Source organism: Acanthaster planci, linkage group LG08, assembly GCF_054643075.1.
Source record: "Acanthaster planci isolate LZ-2023a linkage group LG08, COTS_SCS, whole genome shotgun sequence".
Taxonomy (NCBI): domain Eukaryota; kingdom Metazoa; phylum Echinodermata; class Asteroidea; order Valvatida; family Acanthasteridae; genus Acanthaster; species Acanthaster planci.
Genome location: NC_141784.1, coordinates 5,746,252 through 5,765,142, shown reverse-complemented (window position 1 = coordinate 5,765,142; position 18,891 = coordinate 5,746,252). Strand labels below are relative to the sequence as shown.

The 18,891-nt window shown below is 42.8% G+C and overlaps 1 protein-coding gene across 1 annotated transcript; it reads right to left on the bottom strand.

Moving 5' to 3' along the window:
• Nucleotides 1-3,924: 3,924 nt before the first annotated feature.
• On the bottom strand, nucleotides 3,925-18,517 carry LOC110989653 (uncharacterized). The gene is made up of 15 exons (XM_022254198.2): nucleotides 18,192-18,517; nucleotides 15,625-15,655; nucleotides 13,768-13,884; nucleotides 12,208-12,337; nucleotides 11,644-11,709; nucleotides 9,611-9,818; nucleotides 9,266-9,305; nucleotides 8,955-9,028; nucleotides 8,520-8,593; nucleotides 7,910-8,067; nucleotides 7,383-7,587; nucleotides 7,134-7,195; nucleotides 6,820-6,970; nucleotides 6,151-6,363; nucleotides 3,925-5,818 (listed from the first exon to the last, which is right to left on the bottom strand). Exons 1-15 carry the CDS (start codon nucleotides 18,304-18,306, stop codon nucleotides 5,243-5,245), a joined length of 2,220 nt encoding a protein of 739 aa, XP_022109890.1. The 5' UTR covers nucleotides 18,307-18,517; the 3' UTR covers nucleotides 3,925-5,242.
• Nucleotides 18,518-18,891: the final 374 nt, after the last annotated feature.

Genomic DNA, 18,891 nt, shown 5'->3' with positions numbered 1-18,891 from the left:
TTCTGTTCTACAACGATGTGCAGAGTATCGTTCTGAGTTTCGTAGATGATAAGCACTGGTAGCAGCAAAGGGGAGGTGCTTTTTTAACTCAAAGTTGGGTATGGTTTTTGCAAACGACATGCACAGTTTCTGTGTACGTTCCTGCAATGTATCTAGCTCAAGCGTTTGGAGACCAACCGAATAGGAATGACCATACCTCACACGATAGGCCTACACACGATCAGACAGAAAGTCAGCAAACCAGGCTGCAATAGAGGAGGAAACCCCCATGTTCAAAAGCTTGGTGATAGCTGTGGTGTGCTCGACTCGATCGAAAGCCTTACACAAATCTGTTAGTAAGACAGACGAGACTGATTTCTTTTATTCGGCTTCAGCGTGTAGCATGTGAAGTAAGTCGATTAGACAATGTGATGTGGAAACCCCTCTACGACTCCCATACTGCGTGGGTCCAGATTACATTCCATTTGCTTGAAAGTTTCTTTGGCAATAAAGTGTTCAGCAACCTTTGCAAAATGAGTAGTTATTGCAAAAGGTTTCAAATTTTCGGCAGATGCTGGAGTGGAGTTGGGAACCGGTACAGTGATAGCTCGTTTCCACTGGGAAGGAACACGGTATTGAGCTAAGGAACAATTTATAATTAGGCCTATAGTAAGAGGCTTAGCTAATTCGTATGCAAATTTGCAGATAAACCTGCTTGAAATGTTATCTTGGCTGCAGGCCTTGTTGCATTTCAGTTTGTCCAAAACCTTTAAACAATTCCCAAGTGTTCACTGAGGGAATAGGGCGTGCTGGAAGATAAGTCGGGAAGGATGACACGTCAAGTGGTGACAGATCAGAATTGACTGACGAAAATTTTGAACATATTGCACTGGCGATGGATCTATGATCAAGTGGGTCAACGCCATCTACATTAACTTGAGTACCACATTTGGCAGAGTAATGCCCAGACGTCAAGTTAATTTCACGAAACCATGAACTTGCTATGCTCCATGCTCAAACTAGTACGCCTACGTTCACAGAGCCAACAAGTCGCCAACGGGTCCGGAATCTAAAGGAGTGGAAATTTTGCAAATACAACGACGGGCGATGGGGGAGGGGGGTTATTCCCCTTCCTTCCCAAAGCGTGAGTGAAATAGGCCCAAATGTTGCAGTATGATGGCTAATTGTGGACATGTGTTACAATTTGCTCTGATGTGTGTCGGCATACGTTTTATGTGGTGGTAAAATTCCTGGCTGAACCGTCATATGACACAGGGTAAGTTCCTGATCTCTGTGGCTTGTTCCCCTGAGGAGATCTCCCTCGTGGATTTTGACTGATTTTGCAGACTCCTCTGTTGATTTTTCATCCTGCATGTTCAAGTTGGGTACGCGCCGCTTGTCCGACTTAATCATGTGTAGGCCTATTGGCAAAAATATGTATACACTACAGTCAGTGCTCTTAATTTATCTATTGCTGAGCTTTCGGTAACTGTGTAACTTCGTCAGGGCAGAAAAATCCACATCTATTCCACCTGGACGCAGCGTTCCAAGTTCAAAGATGACGCGCTGTTCCAGTTCCTTTCGCTGTACATCGGATGATGCTTTCCGCAGGATGCAGACGCTTACGTCACCGAGAGTACTTGTATACGGCGGCGCGCAAAAGTGCTGGGCGACGTCTTCAGAAAGGAGATTAATGTGCGTGATGCGCGACAGTCAGACCGGGTGTTTATGCAACCCTTTTATATTTCTCTGATTAATCAAGTGTATTGACTGCTCGAGTACACACAATGACGTTGGCGTCTTAGTTCATCAATCATTGCTGAGCTCAGTATTAAAGCGTACGACCTACAGTAAGATTATTATTATAATAATAAAGACCATAAAAGGTTGAAGATATACCCCGTCCCCCACCTCCTCAAAAAAGTTTGCGCTACCCCATAAAAAAGGGTTCTGGGTCGGCTCTTAAAAGTCAAACAGTGCAGTGGTGTATATCCGTGGGCGGGGGTAAGAGGACCCCTGGGGGACATGTTGCAATATTTTGGAATCGAGAAAGCCATGTTTACTTTTTTCAGGAAAACACTCCCAATTTTTGCCCTGGATGCGCCGCTGCATGGCTCGTATTGCGTCCTCTACTTTTTGACCGAAAGCAGAAAAGGCTTTTTTAACCACTGTTCATCCTGTCTCAGCTCATAACCACATTGTGGATGTTTGAATTACTACAATTATCTTTTATTTTTATTTCGCGTTAATCTATTGTCTGATTCATTAATTTACCATTACTTTGTTTACTTCAGTATTGTTTTACATATATTTATAAGACTTCAGAATAGAGCTTCCGTTAATCAACAGCGCATGCCCACACTAGAGCATATCATTCGGGAGAAATACGCACGCGTCAGATCTGCCCCGATGATTAGTGCTGCCAGCGAAATTTATTTTACACAACACACTGGGGAAATTTGACTTGAATAAAGGCTATAACCAAGGCTCTGGGGGATTATTTTACCCCAAAAGGGAAGTCCGGCATTTCAAGCTTCTACGAGTCGGGAAGACTAGTCTCCCCTCAATACCAATTTTCCCATAGGAAAGCACACGGTGCATCCCCTGACAGCTGTGTAATTAAAAAAGACGCTTTCGACTAAACATGTTTTCTCGAACAGCCTTTGCGTTATGAAATACCGAACTGGCTCATTGGAACGAGTCTGTGACTTCGCCCGTTCCAGCACATTTATGGAATTGGCCGATTTTTTCGGGGTGCCTTCGACTAAACATGTTCTCTCGAACAGCCTTTGCGTTATGAAATACCGAACTGGCTCATTGGAACGAATCTGTGACTTCGCCCGTTCCAGCACATTTATGGAATGGGCCGATTTTTTTCGGGGTGCTGATTCTTGGAATATTCACTAGATAGAATTTATTTGTACAAAATAACTTAATTAAAGGCAGGTTAACGTTTTCGCACCATGATGGACCGTGGCGTGCGCTTGAAACATAGGCCTACATGCCTTGCCAGTTGAGGTGCTGGGAAGTTACCCATTAGACTTTGCGAAGCTACCTTCAAACATTCTGCTAGAGACATTTTTTTTTGGTCGCTACTGGAACGAGATAAAAATTGCAACCTCGGCACTGTGGCCAGTCATACTTCCAAAGAAGTCAAATTTTTTTGTGAGCTCTTGCTTCCTCAACATTTGACCGTCCAGTTGGTTAAGTCAGTCATAGAGCTCATCTTTACAAAAATGGAAGAAACCTTGATTGAATCCCGAGGAACCATGGATAAGAAGTTGAGATGGGTCTGCAGTCGCTACCCGAAACTACGACTGCAACAAGAAGTACAGTCTCGATTTTGAACCCCTGGCTGTGAACCAAAACGTTGTGGGCTGGGAGGAGTCAAATTGTAATGCACAGTCATATCCCCGACCTACAACGATGCAGCAGCAATAGTGTGGTACATGTGGACCGGAACATCAAGCTAAAGGGGTGTTGAGTAGTCGAGAGTAACGGAAAAATTGAGACAACGGTGAAAATGGACCGCCAATGCAAAATTAGGAGAATGAAAATAGATTATAAAAGCACTGGATGACATGCTAACAAAAATGGTACCTATTCAGCTATTATCTTACTGTCTACTGTCTTATCTTAATGTCTCGTGATACATGAATTTGTATGTGAATCTAAAAGTAAAACCAAAATTCTATTTTGCAATTGCATATGTACTAATTACTACACGGTACGGGTGGGAATACCATGGGAATACCATTAATACCATTAATTTACAAACCTAGAACAATTGGTAAAACTACTTACAGTCTTTCTCGTCCCTCCTGTAAAATCGCTCAGTGAAAAGCTTAGCTGAACTGCCAATATGGAAATTAATTTTTAGAAATAGAAATATGACAATAGTTGAAAAACGGAATGTGACAGATACACATAGAGTGATGCTCACGGTTCTGGTTTCATTGTCTTCTTTATTAGAAATGTCTCACTTTGAATCGGGGCAAACGCCTTACACAGTCGTAGTAGATACCAAAATATTCGTTAACTTACACCACAATTATGTACAACAGCCTTTCGTAATAACATGTGTGGTTTCTGGCTATATTATATACACGATAAGCTTAGTGTCAACGTCATTAGGCAACTTCGGACAAACAAGAAATTTCAAGGAATTGCTGGAATTGTAGGTAAATATTACTACATAACAAAAACATCATTCGAAATTAATCCTATGTCAAAGCGAAGATGCATACCTATAACTATTCTTTTAACTAGATAACTGTTTAGTTCTTTTAAGCTGAGAATTAAGATCAACCAAAATAATTCATTGCTTGCATCTATTGTCAAAAGCTAATAAACATAATTATTCAAAGAATTATACTCAACTATTATTTTTAATGTATAAAACATTCAATGTTACCGTACAGAGAGATATTCGCATAGTTTTATTCACATTGTTTGACTGGATACATGTTACATATAAAATACCAATTTACAATTACAATCATTGGAATAAATTCATCTTAATTTATATAATTACATGTTTGTACATTTGATGCAATAAGACAGAATACAAGATTAAATCGTCAAAAGTAGCAATTTCATTGCCAATGTACATATATTAGACGAAACTTCAAAACTAATTTAAAGTCAGCGAAAGATACTGGTCAACGAGTTCAGTTGATAAAATCATATGTTGCTCTATTCGAGTGGCAAGAAAAATTGTAGATTCTATTCCACTGGCTAAGAAGTGACAAAACCAAAATAAAAGTCCCGATCACTAGAACCCCATCACCAAAAATTAACACTGACAAACTTTCTTCGAACGAATACTAAGCTGTGTTATGAAGCATGCGTCAGCATCCTAAAATAAAGTTAATTGAATTTTTTTTTCTTTAAGACATTTTGATACTTCAGTAATGATGTACAAGAGCAGTAATATAAACAGCACAAAGACACTGGATCAGAACGGATTTACTGATGAAGTACTGAGGGAAATATAAGTTAGAAATATCTTAAGTAAATATGAAGTATTCCAATTTATTACAGCCTTAATATCCTCTGTACATAAAGAGATACATATATGTGCAGTTTAACAGTTTCCCCTTAAACCAAGCTTCAGTGGAGTTTAATTTACATGTATACTTCCCTCTGTCCAAGAGTTTGAGCGAGACTCGTGTAGCAATGTTTTCTTTCAATCAAGGGAAGATGTGCATTGTGCTGCTCAGACGTACCCTGTAACTTCGACCAAATCTTATATCTAGCAATGTCAAACCGTGCCTGCATAGGTAAATTCCTCGTCGCTTCTGTAGCCACTTTCGTTGGAGAAAGCACGACAGAGGGAAGGATGCCTCGATCTTGGCTTCTCACCCGGCTCGAATTCTCCATCCAATCCTCCGTAACTCACACCGTGCCCAGGCTTGGTGAAATCGAAGGCGGAGCTCACTGTCCCCGTGTACATCTCCATGTCACCGTGGTAAGTAAATGGGTCTGACGTATCAACTTCATCTCCCGGTACCACCGCCACGTCTTCGAAGTCAGCGGTAAAGCTCTCACCGTAGCCGTGGTGGGACAGTTCCAGCGTAGCGTGCGGTACGGTAGCCGCATCTTCCTGGTCCAATGGCGTTACCATCGTATCTCCATAGCGGTCGATAACGACCTCAGAATCCACCTCGGAGCAGCCGTCTTCGATCACGAAAACGTAGCCACTCTTGAGAGCTTGTTGGAGCGTCTGCGACCAAGCGTCATGAAGGCAGACGGCCGCCTCACGAGGCTGAACAAACCACAGAAAGTCTTGGTACGGCTCACTGAGTTGAACTTCGGGATCTTGCAGAGCGTCTAACACCTACAGAATTTTCAAAAGAAAAATTATAAACCAGGGTACAACCAAGTCCAAACCAGGTCAGGGTACAAAGATTGAAATTTTATGTTTCAAATTAAACGTTGAATCCAAGATCAAGTGTGGATACATGCTAGAGTAACAGGGACATGATAGCTTCCACTCTTAATGTCAATAGCACCTTGGGTTGTTATTGAGTTTCGAACTCACATATAAGGTCCCATTAAGTACGTTACGTCCTCAGCGTATGACTCATTTTCAAGACACTGAGACAAGGTTGGTGCAGCTTTGGAAACTCGAGGGAAAGATACGAGAGAAGAGGAGTCGATCTAACTTACCAAGTTATCCTCTACAGCTTGATCAAATAGCACCCGCGCCTCCTGCAGGTAGTGTTCTAGTCTGGTCTGACCCAGGCACTGGTCTTCGGTGTCTGAGTCAATCTCCATGAAGCCATGGTCGTAGTTGATGTCATACAGGCTGGATAGTCCGGGACCCTTCCTGCCGACACCGACCCGGTGGGTCCAGGCACCACTCTTCAGGTCGAACCGGTACTGTTGGTGGCAAAATATCGAGATGTGATGCTAATTACAAAATGTAGTAATACTCAATACACTGTACTGTTGCAAGAGTACTTTGCCTCATGAACGTAATATTTTGATTTTGACGGTTTATAGATTTCCTCATTCAATGCAAAGACACAGTCATATGTGTGTTTCGTTTTACTTTAAATTGAGCGATATTTTTTTCATATAATGAACATAAAACAAGTCATCTCGCCACTTTCGACGAAACAAACTTAGTTACATGTATGTGCAGTTACAACATGGAGACTTTTACCAAAGCGTTCTTTCAAATTTTGATGTAAAGGTCAACCTCCAAATTGGTTTTACCCACACCTATAAACGTATCTAAGTGAACGCCGAACGGAATATGGAAACGATGACGGTTTCTGATGGTTTATGTTCTGCATGTTGCAATGGTGTGATGATGATGTTGAAGATTAATACCTGTGGAAGAAGTTTCCAGCCATGAGTAGCCACCATGTCAATTGCCGATGTTACGTAATCGATGGTCTCTTCGGTGGCGAAGTAGGGGAGATTGATGCGAACAAATCCCGGCCTAACCGCCTCTGCGGGTTCCTCGTTGCACATGTTTCTCCTGGTGAGTGAAATCAAATCTGTCATGAATTTCTATTTAAGACTTTGTAGATTAAGATCATGTAGGCCTTTAGCGCTTGGGCATTTTTTCTGGCTTCTACGAATTCGGAAGATTCACAAATGTAACCAATAAAAATTGGAACATTCTGAGTTTAACCGCTCACCTGTCTTCACGAAGGAGTTCGTAAAACTTGACAGCGCTGTCTTCGGAAATCCCAAGAAGATCCTGCATGATCAAACATGAAAAACGCCTCAACTAAAAACGAATGTAGAATTTCTAAAATACTTCTTTCTATTTGATAAATATCGACTGGTCTATTTTTGCTTGATTTTCTCACTAATGGAATCATAAAACAGAAAGGGATAAGATCAAACTATGGTGCCCACGACGGAACAAAGTGTCGTCAACTTACGTGGGCGTAAGGACCTGCGCATGCGCATCCTCCCCGAGCCTGGATGCCAAAGAGATCATTCAGGAGGACGGAGACAAAATTGTGATGGAGGAGTTTGCCAGTTTCCTGATGCCTGATCATGAAGGAGAAGATGGGAAGACGGGATACTTCCTTGTTGCCAAGAATCAAGAGATTTTCGTTCGACTGCCACTTCTCAAAAGCGTACCTAGACAAAAATAACAAGCGGTTAACTGGATAAGTTATATATGATTAACTGTTAACGTACACAAATATTATTCAAACGAGGCGGTTTCAACGTAGCAACCATTTTGTTGGAACACGGACGAAGTTGTGCTTGGTTTAGTTTGAGGCAGACGGCTTTACTCTGGGGCAGAGTTATTAACAATGATTGTAGGTTCCTATCCCAGACAGATTGAATGAAAACTCTCTTAATGAAAAATGCTTCAAAATAATCTTCTGATGAACTACACGATCCATTTCACTGCAGTACATAAAGGAATTAATCAGATGTGTTCTTTCTGTTTTACCTTGCTAGTTGCTCCTCCCGCTCTTCGATGTGATCTACACCCACAGCGTGCTTAATCTGGAAGGCCAAACCTGCGCGGATGGATTCTACGATAGCCGGAGTGCCGCCTTCCTCCCGGGCCTCAATGTCGCGAAGATAGTGGTACATGTCACGTGACACCTGGATGGTGAGGAAGTACATCCCCTTCGTAAAACTCTTACTAATTTTAGGTCTTGACGTCAGAATCGAAATTTTAATAGCACCTAAAGCAACCAAAACTACAAGACAATCGAATTTGGGAATACGGTTTTCCAAGGACAACATCAAAATGTCGAAGAACGTTAGTTTCTTTGTGGTACATGTGCTGGATAATTCGAAAAACAACGCGGTTCTTTATTCCTTGATTTATTCATTTCTCTTGAAAATCACAAATTGCATCACTTTAACATTCCTCAAGCAAGCACAGACTAGTTGGCGACAGTTTCTTTCACGTTGTTGCACCGGATGATGACTAAACGATAACAAGGTGTGTCGCCCAGAAAAAAGCACTGCCCAAAATACTTCTCTTCTCAGTGGTTTCAACCGATCGAGTTAAAGAAAGCAACACATGGCAAGGTTATCTTGAGACTTACATATGCAACCGTACCCCCGCCTGCGCCGTGTGGTACCTTGTTAACGAACAGACACTTCTTGGCGATTAAAAGACCTGGGTGACAAAATGAAGACAGGTAAATGAACAATGACTTTCCCAGACAACGTCTTCTTGTGATTAATGCCGCTATTGGGGGCGAGTTTGAAGGAAATTGAGCATTAGGACATTTATTTAACGATGTCTTATATACAAAACGACAAATATAGACCTACAGACCTCTGAAAATACGAATATAATGAAGGTTTTTCCTTCGGTGTTGGAGGGGAGCAAAAGACGATTTACCATTTTATTCAGACCTCTAACACTGTTAGAGAAGCAGGAAATGCCATGACTAGGGACACTCTGAGCCATATCAAAATCACTGGCAAATCTGATCATAATCGATGCCTACTAAAGGTTGCTTTTTGTATCTTACCCGGTGTCCCAACGCCTCCAACAAACTTGTGGGTAGATATGAACACGGCATCCTTTGAACAGTCCCAATCTGGCCTGCAAACAAACATTACCCAAACAAATCATCAAATTATTGTCAATTTCGACATCAATGAAGCAAACTTTCCATTAGTTTAAAATGCTTATCCCAGATGCACTTTTACTCAAGACTTGAAACGTCTTCCATGGTACTTGTTTCCATCTTGGGCAATTTACTTGAAACACTTGGCTTTGTCAAAAATGTTAAAGAAAATCGGCTTTGAACGTTCTGGAATTTTGTTTCATTAAACTCACCGGCAATCTTCGGGATTCATATCGATGTCCAAATACGGAGCTGAATAAGGAAACAAAAATAGTTCATTAAGTTTCTGTAATTTTCGTAGGGTTCATAGCCGTATAAGTATAAACACCACAAATAAAGAGTTTGGAAAATGACTGATAATCATAAAGCTAACAACATTAAAAGTCTGAACTCAAGTCTTTCCTGGGAAATATGCTTCGAAACACACATCCCAGTAACGAGTGATTCAGTTTTTAGAAGGGCGGGGCAGGGGGGAGGGGAACATGTTTATTCACAGCTTTTATTCATAGGGATGGTCACACAATTTTTCTTGGGCAAATTCTCCACAATGACTGCACCTGCGGTAGCGTAGTCCCAGAACGACAAGGCCCCGTAATGATGCAAGAGCGCCGCCACCGGCTTGGTGTCGGTAATGATACCCGTGACATTCGAGGCTGCTGAAAAACATCCCAGTATCAGATCGTACTTCTGGCAATATGTCTGGAGCTTAGACTCCAAATCAGCCAAGTCTACCAGTCCATTTGCCGTCTGCTGGATTCGCACAACCTATAGAGACAAAAACATATGTACCATCAAATAACAGTGCACAAGAAATGGCAATACAGGGAAATATACTTCAAGATGTGAGAGCTAGAAGTAAATAACTCAAGCACATCATGTGTGGCACGAAGAGCGTTCGTTTTACTTTCTCAGTCACACTCATGCCCCGCGCCAGCTTGATAGCTGCTGGCTGTCATGTTTCTTAAAAAAGAAGATACAGGATAGCATTGGTAACAAAACCTAATCAAGTTAGGCGAAACTGTGTAGGGCAGGTTATCAGCAATGCTTCAAATTAATTGACATTGAGCAAGATATTAGAAAAGAAAACACACTACTCGCAGGTTTTCGACACGTTCATACGCATTTCATAAGATTTCGAATGAAGCTGGGTTGAAGGGAATATGCCAACATGTAGTTAAAAGTTTTTAATTTTAAATTTAAGGTCGTGATCTCAAAGACCTTTTGACTTCACCGTACTATATCTGCTTGCATATAACTTAACCCCATCCTTAATCGGGGAAATTTATTATGTACAGCTCAACCGTAGTTTTCCTGGAAAAAAAAACAAAGAAAGTGGGGTCGCGGAAACTGGTGAGTTCCATATTTCAGTGTATCCATAGTAACTTGTCAGGCGCAAGGCAGCTGAGCCTCAATATCTGCATATGCACCTACGCCCTACCCATTTTTGCTCTTCTCGAAACATTCGGCATAATTAGATTTCTTATTGATAAAGAAAATGTCTTTCCGAAAGCGGCATAAAAGGGTGCCGCCAAGTTGTCTGGCGACGTGTTTTTTCAAGTGCCACATCACGCACGATCATTACAAACGGCTATTGAAAATTATGAAAGTCTGATTAGACACGCAGGACTGGTCGTGTTGCAGGCGACGAGCGAGAGAACGTCGCAACGTCGCGCGGGTCGATTATGCCATTTTTTTGAAGTGAACTAGACCAGAAGTGAAGCAAAAACGGCTTGAAGGAAAAAACAAGCAGCTTAGAAAGCCCCGTACACTTAACATCAATGTCGCAACAAAACAACTTACCCCGAACAAAAAAAAAATAATGATTTCAGCCGAAGTCTGTACCACGTCCTCTTACACGAAAACAGGGTCTCCCCGCTTAACTTGAGCAATTATGAATAAATAATACAAATAAGGGGTCGTGGGAGGCGCTTGCTTGTTTTGAGACGACCAAATTTTCCCCAGCGGAAGCCCGACAAACCCTTTAAGCAGGATGCTTCCAGGAATATGACTGTATATAATCCCGATAATTTGTCCAGTTGACCCCGTAGGCATTGGGATAACACCGCAGGTCAAGCTGGACAGACGAAATAAAAGGTTCCTCTCCTTCCTCATTGATTGAGGGAGCAGGTCAGTTTGATTTTTAAAGGGGAAGGAAAACAACTCATATCACCATCAATATTCAGAACAGTGCACACTTCAAACTATTAGGTATTTCACTGACAGATTTCTGAAGAGTTCATTTCAAGGGTTTGTTTGAAGAGTTGTTGGTCCCTTCACTGCCACAATACCGCAAAGTCTTTGAGTCACTTTAAAGGCGATTTTTTTTAATTGCTAACATGCCCTGTATCCACTGCTAGGATGATAAGCCAAGAGAGCGTAGGTGGCAAGGCGGCCGATAGGAAATTGAAGTCATGGAATTATGACACATGGCATTTCGAGAGGAATTGCCCTGTTGGAAAGAGAAAAAAATCAATGGCTTCACCCGTGTGGTTCACCGTGCGGTTTTCAGCGGAAAAGGGGATTCTCTTGAGGTAAAGGGGGCTTGTGACCTAACCCAGTTGGGGTTGTATGCCCTGGAACATGAACCTACCCTAGCTCCGCTCTCTCGCCATGGTAGTATGTTGGAGTGGTGCTCAAACGGACCGACCAGCACCATCTGTAGGAGTAAAAAACAGAAATCCGAAAATCAAATGAATGTTCCCAGCGCCCAACAACACATCACCCTCGAGAAACGGATAGGAATAGAGACTAAATTTAGACCCCTTCTTCATTGGGCGTGAACAACCTGAACAAGTGTCCGGGATTTGTTATACACATAATTGGACATAATTGAAAGTTGTTAACTATTTTTAAAAACCGCCGACTGAAGTACGAAAGTGCGCAATGATTATTTATAGCCTTGTGAGTTGTTGTTCACTGCCTTCTCCCCATAGGCCGCATGTTGAATTTCCCTATGGAAGAAACTACAGACTTTAATTACACCCTCATATAAACTTTGACATCATTCGTAACGTGGTTCAGCCGCAGAAATCACCTGACAAACCATTGTTGAAAACTCGATAACAAAAATCTGTTTAGTTAAGGGGCTGGCATTCTTACGCTTCGTGGATCTTGGCAAGGGTTTGGGGCTCTGGTTTAGCGTCTTCAAACTCACCGTCCTTGCGGCTTTTTCTCCGTGCAGTTCCATCACGTTAAGCAGTTTGTGTATGGCCCCGGTAGAGCCGCTTCCAGTGAAAATCACTGCGTCATCTTCGGTGGCATTGACGCAGCTACGAATCAATTCCCTGCGACAAGACAGGCCAAACTATCCCGGTTAAAACTGGCTATTAAGAGAAAGTAAGCCACGTGATCGTGAGGTGACCTCGTTAGGGTTAATTGCTTTGAACCTACGGGGTCACATCGAGGTTCGTTCGTGCTTGTGGAGCGCACCTTGTGTCAGATTGTACCACAGACAATACATTCAGGCATGGAATTTCCACAAAAAGATTTTGTGCTTTAATTACCATATTCTTTGTTCGTTCTATCTGACTTTCATTGGTCATAATTTTGTGTAATTTACCTGTTTATTTCAATTAATTTACTTTATGAGCGTATTATGCATAGGTGTGTTGTTTCTAGTTATTTCAATCTTATTAATCACCTATTTCTGAATGTTTTTCCCATTGGGAATACCGTTGGTTGATAGCCCTCGACAGAAGTTAAGCACGTGGGTTGTACAAACACAAGACCCTTGTTCCAATAGACCTATTTTGTGGTTGCGTAGGTTGACAACGAACTGAGATGAGTATGTGAGCCCCACCCGGGAACTTGGCCGTGTCGCATTAAGGCCAAGCTTGCTTCTGATCAGCAAAACCCCGAGCACGTACTTTTCACCAGGTCCTCGCCAGGTTCACACCCGTGCATCGCGTCAACACACCCCTCCTCTATCCCGTCTCTTATCACCCCCTCACTCGCGCCCCAATCTCCTGCCCTTCCTGTCATGTTCCTCACGAGCCCCCTCCCCCTTTTTCCCCTGTGTAAAGTTCACCTGTCCCTCATGTTTGTTATGCACCCCAGGTGACCCAGAGGTGTCCCAAGAGACCGAGCTTTAGTCCCTGAACTTGGGAGGTTCCCAATGCCGCCCCAGAGAGTTCTGCAGTTCACTCCCCGGGTGTGGTCTCCATGCGGACCTCGGGCCGGGTGACAAGGGATATACCGTCTAGCCACAAAGGAAGAGTCCGTTTGGCTAGCTACTGCAAGTCAGTGCGGTTTTCCTTCATTGTCAAGGCGGGAGTTAAGGACAAGTGTCCCAGATAACTGAACAAGGTCACTCGTAACCTGAGGGTCAAACCGCAGGTGTCCTGTCTTCTGAGGCAAACGGACATAAAAACTTACAATCTATCGTGTGAATCGGCAAAAAACATCCAACATCTTACCATCCACGATCAACACTGTCGCGTTTGCTATGAGCGCTAGAGCGCTGAGCACAGGAGGGAAAGCGTGAAACTTCACTTTAATTACCACAATCACAGGAGACCCGATAAGTTCCTCGAGATTTGAAATCACGACATATACATAATTGAATTTTTAGAAGTCGCACGGGATTTTAGTCGAAGTTACTGGTACTTTACTTCATTTATAATAGAATCTTTTGGCAGGGGTCAATGGAACTGGCAATAAGTGCCAAGTTGGACTGCGTCAGATTCAACATTTCGAGGAATAAACTTGTAAATACCTGGCCTCGTGCCTGAACTGCGTCGTTTGTTTCGATGTCACTGTAGTTGTGGTGTGGGTGTTGGCATACATAGAATAGACGTACTCGCTGATGTAGTTCTCAATACACCGCAGAGGCCTACCAAAGAACAAATCAAATCCAAGTTTGATCAACTTCAAGCTGTTTCCTTTTTAAAGCACATAAGCCAGAAGAAGCATTAAAATAGCGTTTTTATTTTCCAGACAAGTTTCCCACGCTTTGCAGCCAATGGAATAATGCATCTCTTCCTCAGGCCTGTGATCTGGGTAACGCATATTTTTTGCGTACATTACACATGACGGAAATGGGAGTGACGTCGACAGAAATAGGTGTACCGATGTGGAGTATAATATTACATCATCTATAATATTATATTACGTACAGTAATGATCAACTTTCCTTCTTTTTTGAAAAAGTTCCAAGAAAGTTTGTGGGAACTGATAATTGGGGTGCAGGTCAAATTCTGTGACAAACTGGAGGGCGTATGCCAGACAAGTATCGGCCTGCCCGTAAACACTGGGTTTCCGTGCTTTAATGGACGAAAACACGGAGCACCCTGGCTGTTTTTGGTAACTTGTAAGTCAGCACACATTGCACGATCGGAAGTCCTGGATTAAGGAATTATAACGTAAAAGAAAAATACTGAAGACACAGTCGATCTAGGAATAGAAGCCCAGTAAGTTACACATAATCACAATTGCTGGAAAGAAAATAATAAACTCATGATGAATCAAGACTGTGTCACTCTTTCGTCCAATTTGAGATGAGTGGTTAGGGAGGCTGATGACAGCTGGAACAAACTCATTTCACGCAACCAACTCGTATGGAAAGTGCAGCTCAACGTTGATCGCAGTTACAAAGCCAGAACCAAGTTATTACCGCATTCGCTCCGATTCCACATTACACAAGGCTGGTTTGTAAAGGATTAAAGAACTAAAGTGGCATTTCCCAATTCCTTAGACCTGTGGTTGTCGGTCCATGTTACCTTAATCCCAGAGAAATGAGGACTGACATGGCAGCGGGGACAGGGAAATGAAATGGGTGGGTAGATTCCAAACGATTTTGGTGTGAATGTGCCTGGTCTTGTTCGCCGGATCAGCAGCTCACTGACCTGCCTAATCTTCCAGGATTAAGCCAATTTAGGAAGACAATCGGCACGTCCGAATCTCGTCAATTTTTATGGTTTTTGTCTTATACAATCGCATGCTGTCGGAACAACACAGGACACGCCCAGGGCTTCATCACAGCCTTCAAAACATGTTTCTCTTCCCTTTTTCACACTCAATCTTAAGCTTTGTTTCAAGACCCTAGATTCCCCTGGACTGCGTTCAGAGTCTTCAAGTTAACGCCAGTTAATGTTAGACTTATTTCAAGTAACCTATTTGTAATCTACTCGTCCTATTTCGCGTCCTCCAAACGTGAGCCCATTTTGCAGTAGCTACTTTTCGGATGAAAGCCACGGTAAAACTCTTTTTTCATGCGGTTCAAGAATTCAGCGCCAACTGTGGACCAGAATTTTCAAAAGTGGTCCCTGTCGTCAAACTGTCCACGCGAAGTGGATCCACCACAGTTAATTCAGTAACCACAAACGTTGTGTTGTACAAACAAATCTGGGTGACTGACGGTTACCCTCTATAGGCTCCCAGCTAATGTCGGTCAGTTGGGATGGGGAAATGTTCCTGGCCTGATGGCCTAAGCTAAGGCAAATTCACGAGGTGGTTTTCCTCTCGGGACATGTACAGACTTGTCAGCTCAGATTTCAACGTCAATCAAATGTACTTACAAAAGTGCAAGCTAATTGTAATAACTGTAAAAGGAATGAATGTAAGTTGTTCTTACCTTCCAGAAGCTGTGTAATCGCAATATATCACTGCAAAAAAAATAAAGAAATAACCAAATTAAGAATGATTTACATCTTAAACGGGATTGATGTGAAAGAACAACGTGATCAATTGTTGTTTGCTCATACTACTTTATCAATCACTAAATCGCATATTGAGAAACATTTAAGACTGGCGTAGCGCCCCCCCCCCATCTGGCTGACGTTCGCCATCATGTCCCCAATTTTTAGCTCAAGGTTTACACATGCACTGCATTTCTGTGTATTGGGGTTTGGTTTACAAAATAAAGTCAAGGCCGGAGAAGCGATGGTTATTGTTATATTGGTTCTACCTTCTGTCAATCGACTAACCAGTACAGACCGACCAATACAGACCGGCAAATACTGACCGACCAATAGTGACCGGCCAATACTGACCGACCAATACTGACCGCCACAACAGCTGTAAGCTGTTGTTTTATTCTTGTACACACAAAAAAAATCCTTGACCGAACGCGAATGCCACTCGACAATACAAACAGCGCGGGCGATGTTTTTGTGTTTGTTTAATTGACGGATGTTCGCCACTACTGCCAGTCAACATACAATGTTTTGTAAATACACATGTCAAAGCGATTAGAAACAACGCCACCCATGGGAGTTTCAACTACAGAGTATTATGCACGCAGTATCATTGTCAAGGCTCTTTCGGGCGGCTGTTCAGGTCATTTCAAGAAGGTTACAACAAGAAAAAAATCTGCTTTTCCGGGCCATTAAATCATGCAGCTGGAAACAAAAGGCCTGGATCGCGATGTGGTGGAAATGCCGTGCGTGTTTTCCCATTTGGTGAAAAGTACGCGTGACTAAGGAAGATGAGTAATATTCTAATTCACGGCCATCACTCCAAACACAGGTCAAAAATGACCGCAAGTTTCTGATGAATTGCGCAAGGGTCCCGGTAGCCTTATTTTAAGGGTGACATTACTCCGTGACCTATTATCTAGGGAAGACACCTCATTTTCAAAGAGTTCGGCTTGATTTGACCAGCAGAGAGTTCCGTCACGCTATCGGCTGAACTCCCAAGAGCGGGTGAGACCTAACAGGACGCGGTGTTTAGTGCAAGGGAACCCGAAGAAGACACCCTGGAGTCTCCTCCGGTCACTGAGAGCGAAGGCAAGTTTTTCCCCAAGGCTGGTTCGTATTCGCACGTGGCAACACTTTCGTCCTTTCTACAGATCACACACTTGATTTACAATAGCATTTCCCACCTACAACAGGGACCAGCAAAAGAACGCCCCTCATTTCCCCCAATCAGCTTGGTGGGAACCCACTCGAGAGATTTATATTTCCCTTGGCAGCCAGTCTGAGACATTGTGATCTAAAGGCTCTGTGTTTGCTTATTTTGGGCACAAGAAAAATTTCAAACAAAGTTTTAATTTCGTTGGAATCTACAAGTACAACGCGCAGGTAATACATAAATGTCAACAATGAGTCAGGTTGTGGTAGACGCAGAGGAAAATCACAATTGTTCCAGCGATGCAAGTCAAAACTTATTTTGTTGCTAATCTTGTGCCAATTATTATGGTGCGACTTTCAAAGCGGTTTGACCAGCATGTTTTCTGATGAACACATCACAAGAATTCAAGATAGAAATAACCAGCCAGGCAGCACAATCTTCGGTCAAATCATCGTTTATGACATTCTGATTTGCAGCACTTTAACCGATGTCTTTTGGCGCGTTTCTCTGTCCCTAGCCCCCCCGGCCAAATTCGTGCAAACCAGCTCACGAACTGATTGACATTTCCGAACAATTTTTATCAAACACATGCACAACCTCGCGCCAAATTGGGAAAGGCATGGATTACCCGACAACTCACCGGGTTTTCTTTACAGTAGGCTACATGCACAACACAAACCGTGTGTTTTGATTTCATGTGTCGAATAAGGGTTAAAACTAACGGAGCATGACGCAGAGCAAAAGGTAATATCAGATAGCGACTGAAAAGTTGCTAGGACCAAGATTTCTAAATTAAGATGGGGTAATTATTAATCACCTCCGATGACTTACTTCAAAACATGCTCCCATTAGGCCTACATCGCAAATCTACATTTTTGACCAAGTATGACAAAGCATGGAATTCTTCTAAGGGGAGTTGGGTTGTCAGACCACCAGATTGTTTTTATGACTTATTGTGACAGTCAAGCAGACACATACAGGTAATTCATTGCATTGTTACTGACATCAAAATAATAACCCTTTAAGCATTTTTATTTATTTATTTTTTCTTGTGGGGGGTGCGGTATCCAATTCTACATAAATCCAGGTAAGCCAACATTTATGAAACTGGCAAACTAAAGAAATGATTCTTCCCACAACAGTTTCAAGATCATTCTTTGCAGGTCATTGTAACATTGAGGCAAAATCCCCCAACCCCCCCTAAAAAAAAACTGGTCAAAGGGATGATAGGTGACATATATATTATGAGGAAACATCAAATGCCATTGTAAAATATTAACACAATCACAAGCGATCTGACAGGTTGAGAAAAACAGTGTGGTCGTGAAGGACACGGTTGAATGAACTCACCCCTTCTCTGTCCGAATGGACCACGGAATAATGCCTCCCCTCCGATCACGTTGTTATTGACGTAGCTGAGTAGCGCCTGCTTTGGACAGGTGGTGTTGGATCCAAATGCCTCCATCTTCAATATAGTAGCTCCACGAAGAAAACCTGATGGTAAGATCTTGGAATGTGAAGAGGACAGGGTCGATGCTATGAATCACAACAGGGTTCCCCCCTACTGCATGACAATGTTACAGCTGTTAACAAAGCACGTGTTGGATGGTGCGCCTTTCATGTATGAACGCGGGACTCAGGTCTGTTCGCTAGTGGTGCAGTGAACTGACTCTCCGCTGCACGGGTGGCGCACTTTATAGCAGCGATCACCCACGACCTGAGCTGTGTGCTATCTGTTGCGATGACGTCACAGGGGGGTCCGGCCAGCTCGGGCATTGCGTGTACATGACTGGTTCAACAGCCCGCAGCTGATGGTGGCACACGTCAGACGGAAATTTCTAGCGGGGACTCGGCCCGGAACCCGGAAGACTCCCCACGCGCAATTATGATCATGTCACCAAAACCTTTTTTTTCTCAGTAAGTCTCCATGGAAACATCAACAGATCGAAAAGCATCTCGGTTTTTTTCCTCCAGAAAGGAATGGAGGGCATCCCCCAGAAAAAAAAATAGAACGTGCGGTGGCATTGTCGTGTTCGTAAGAGGTCTTTTT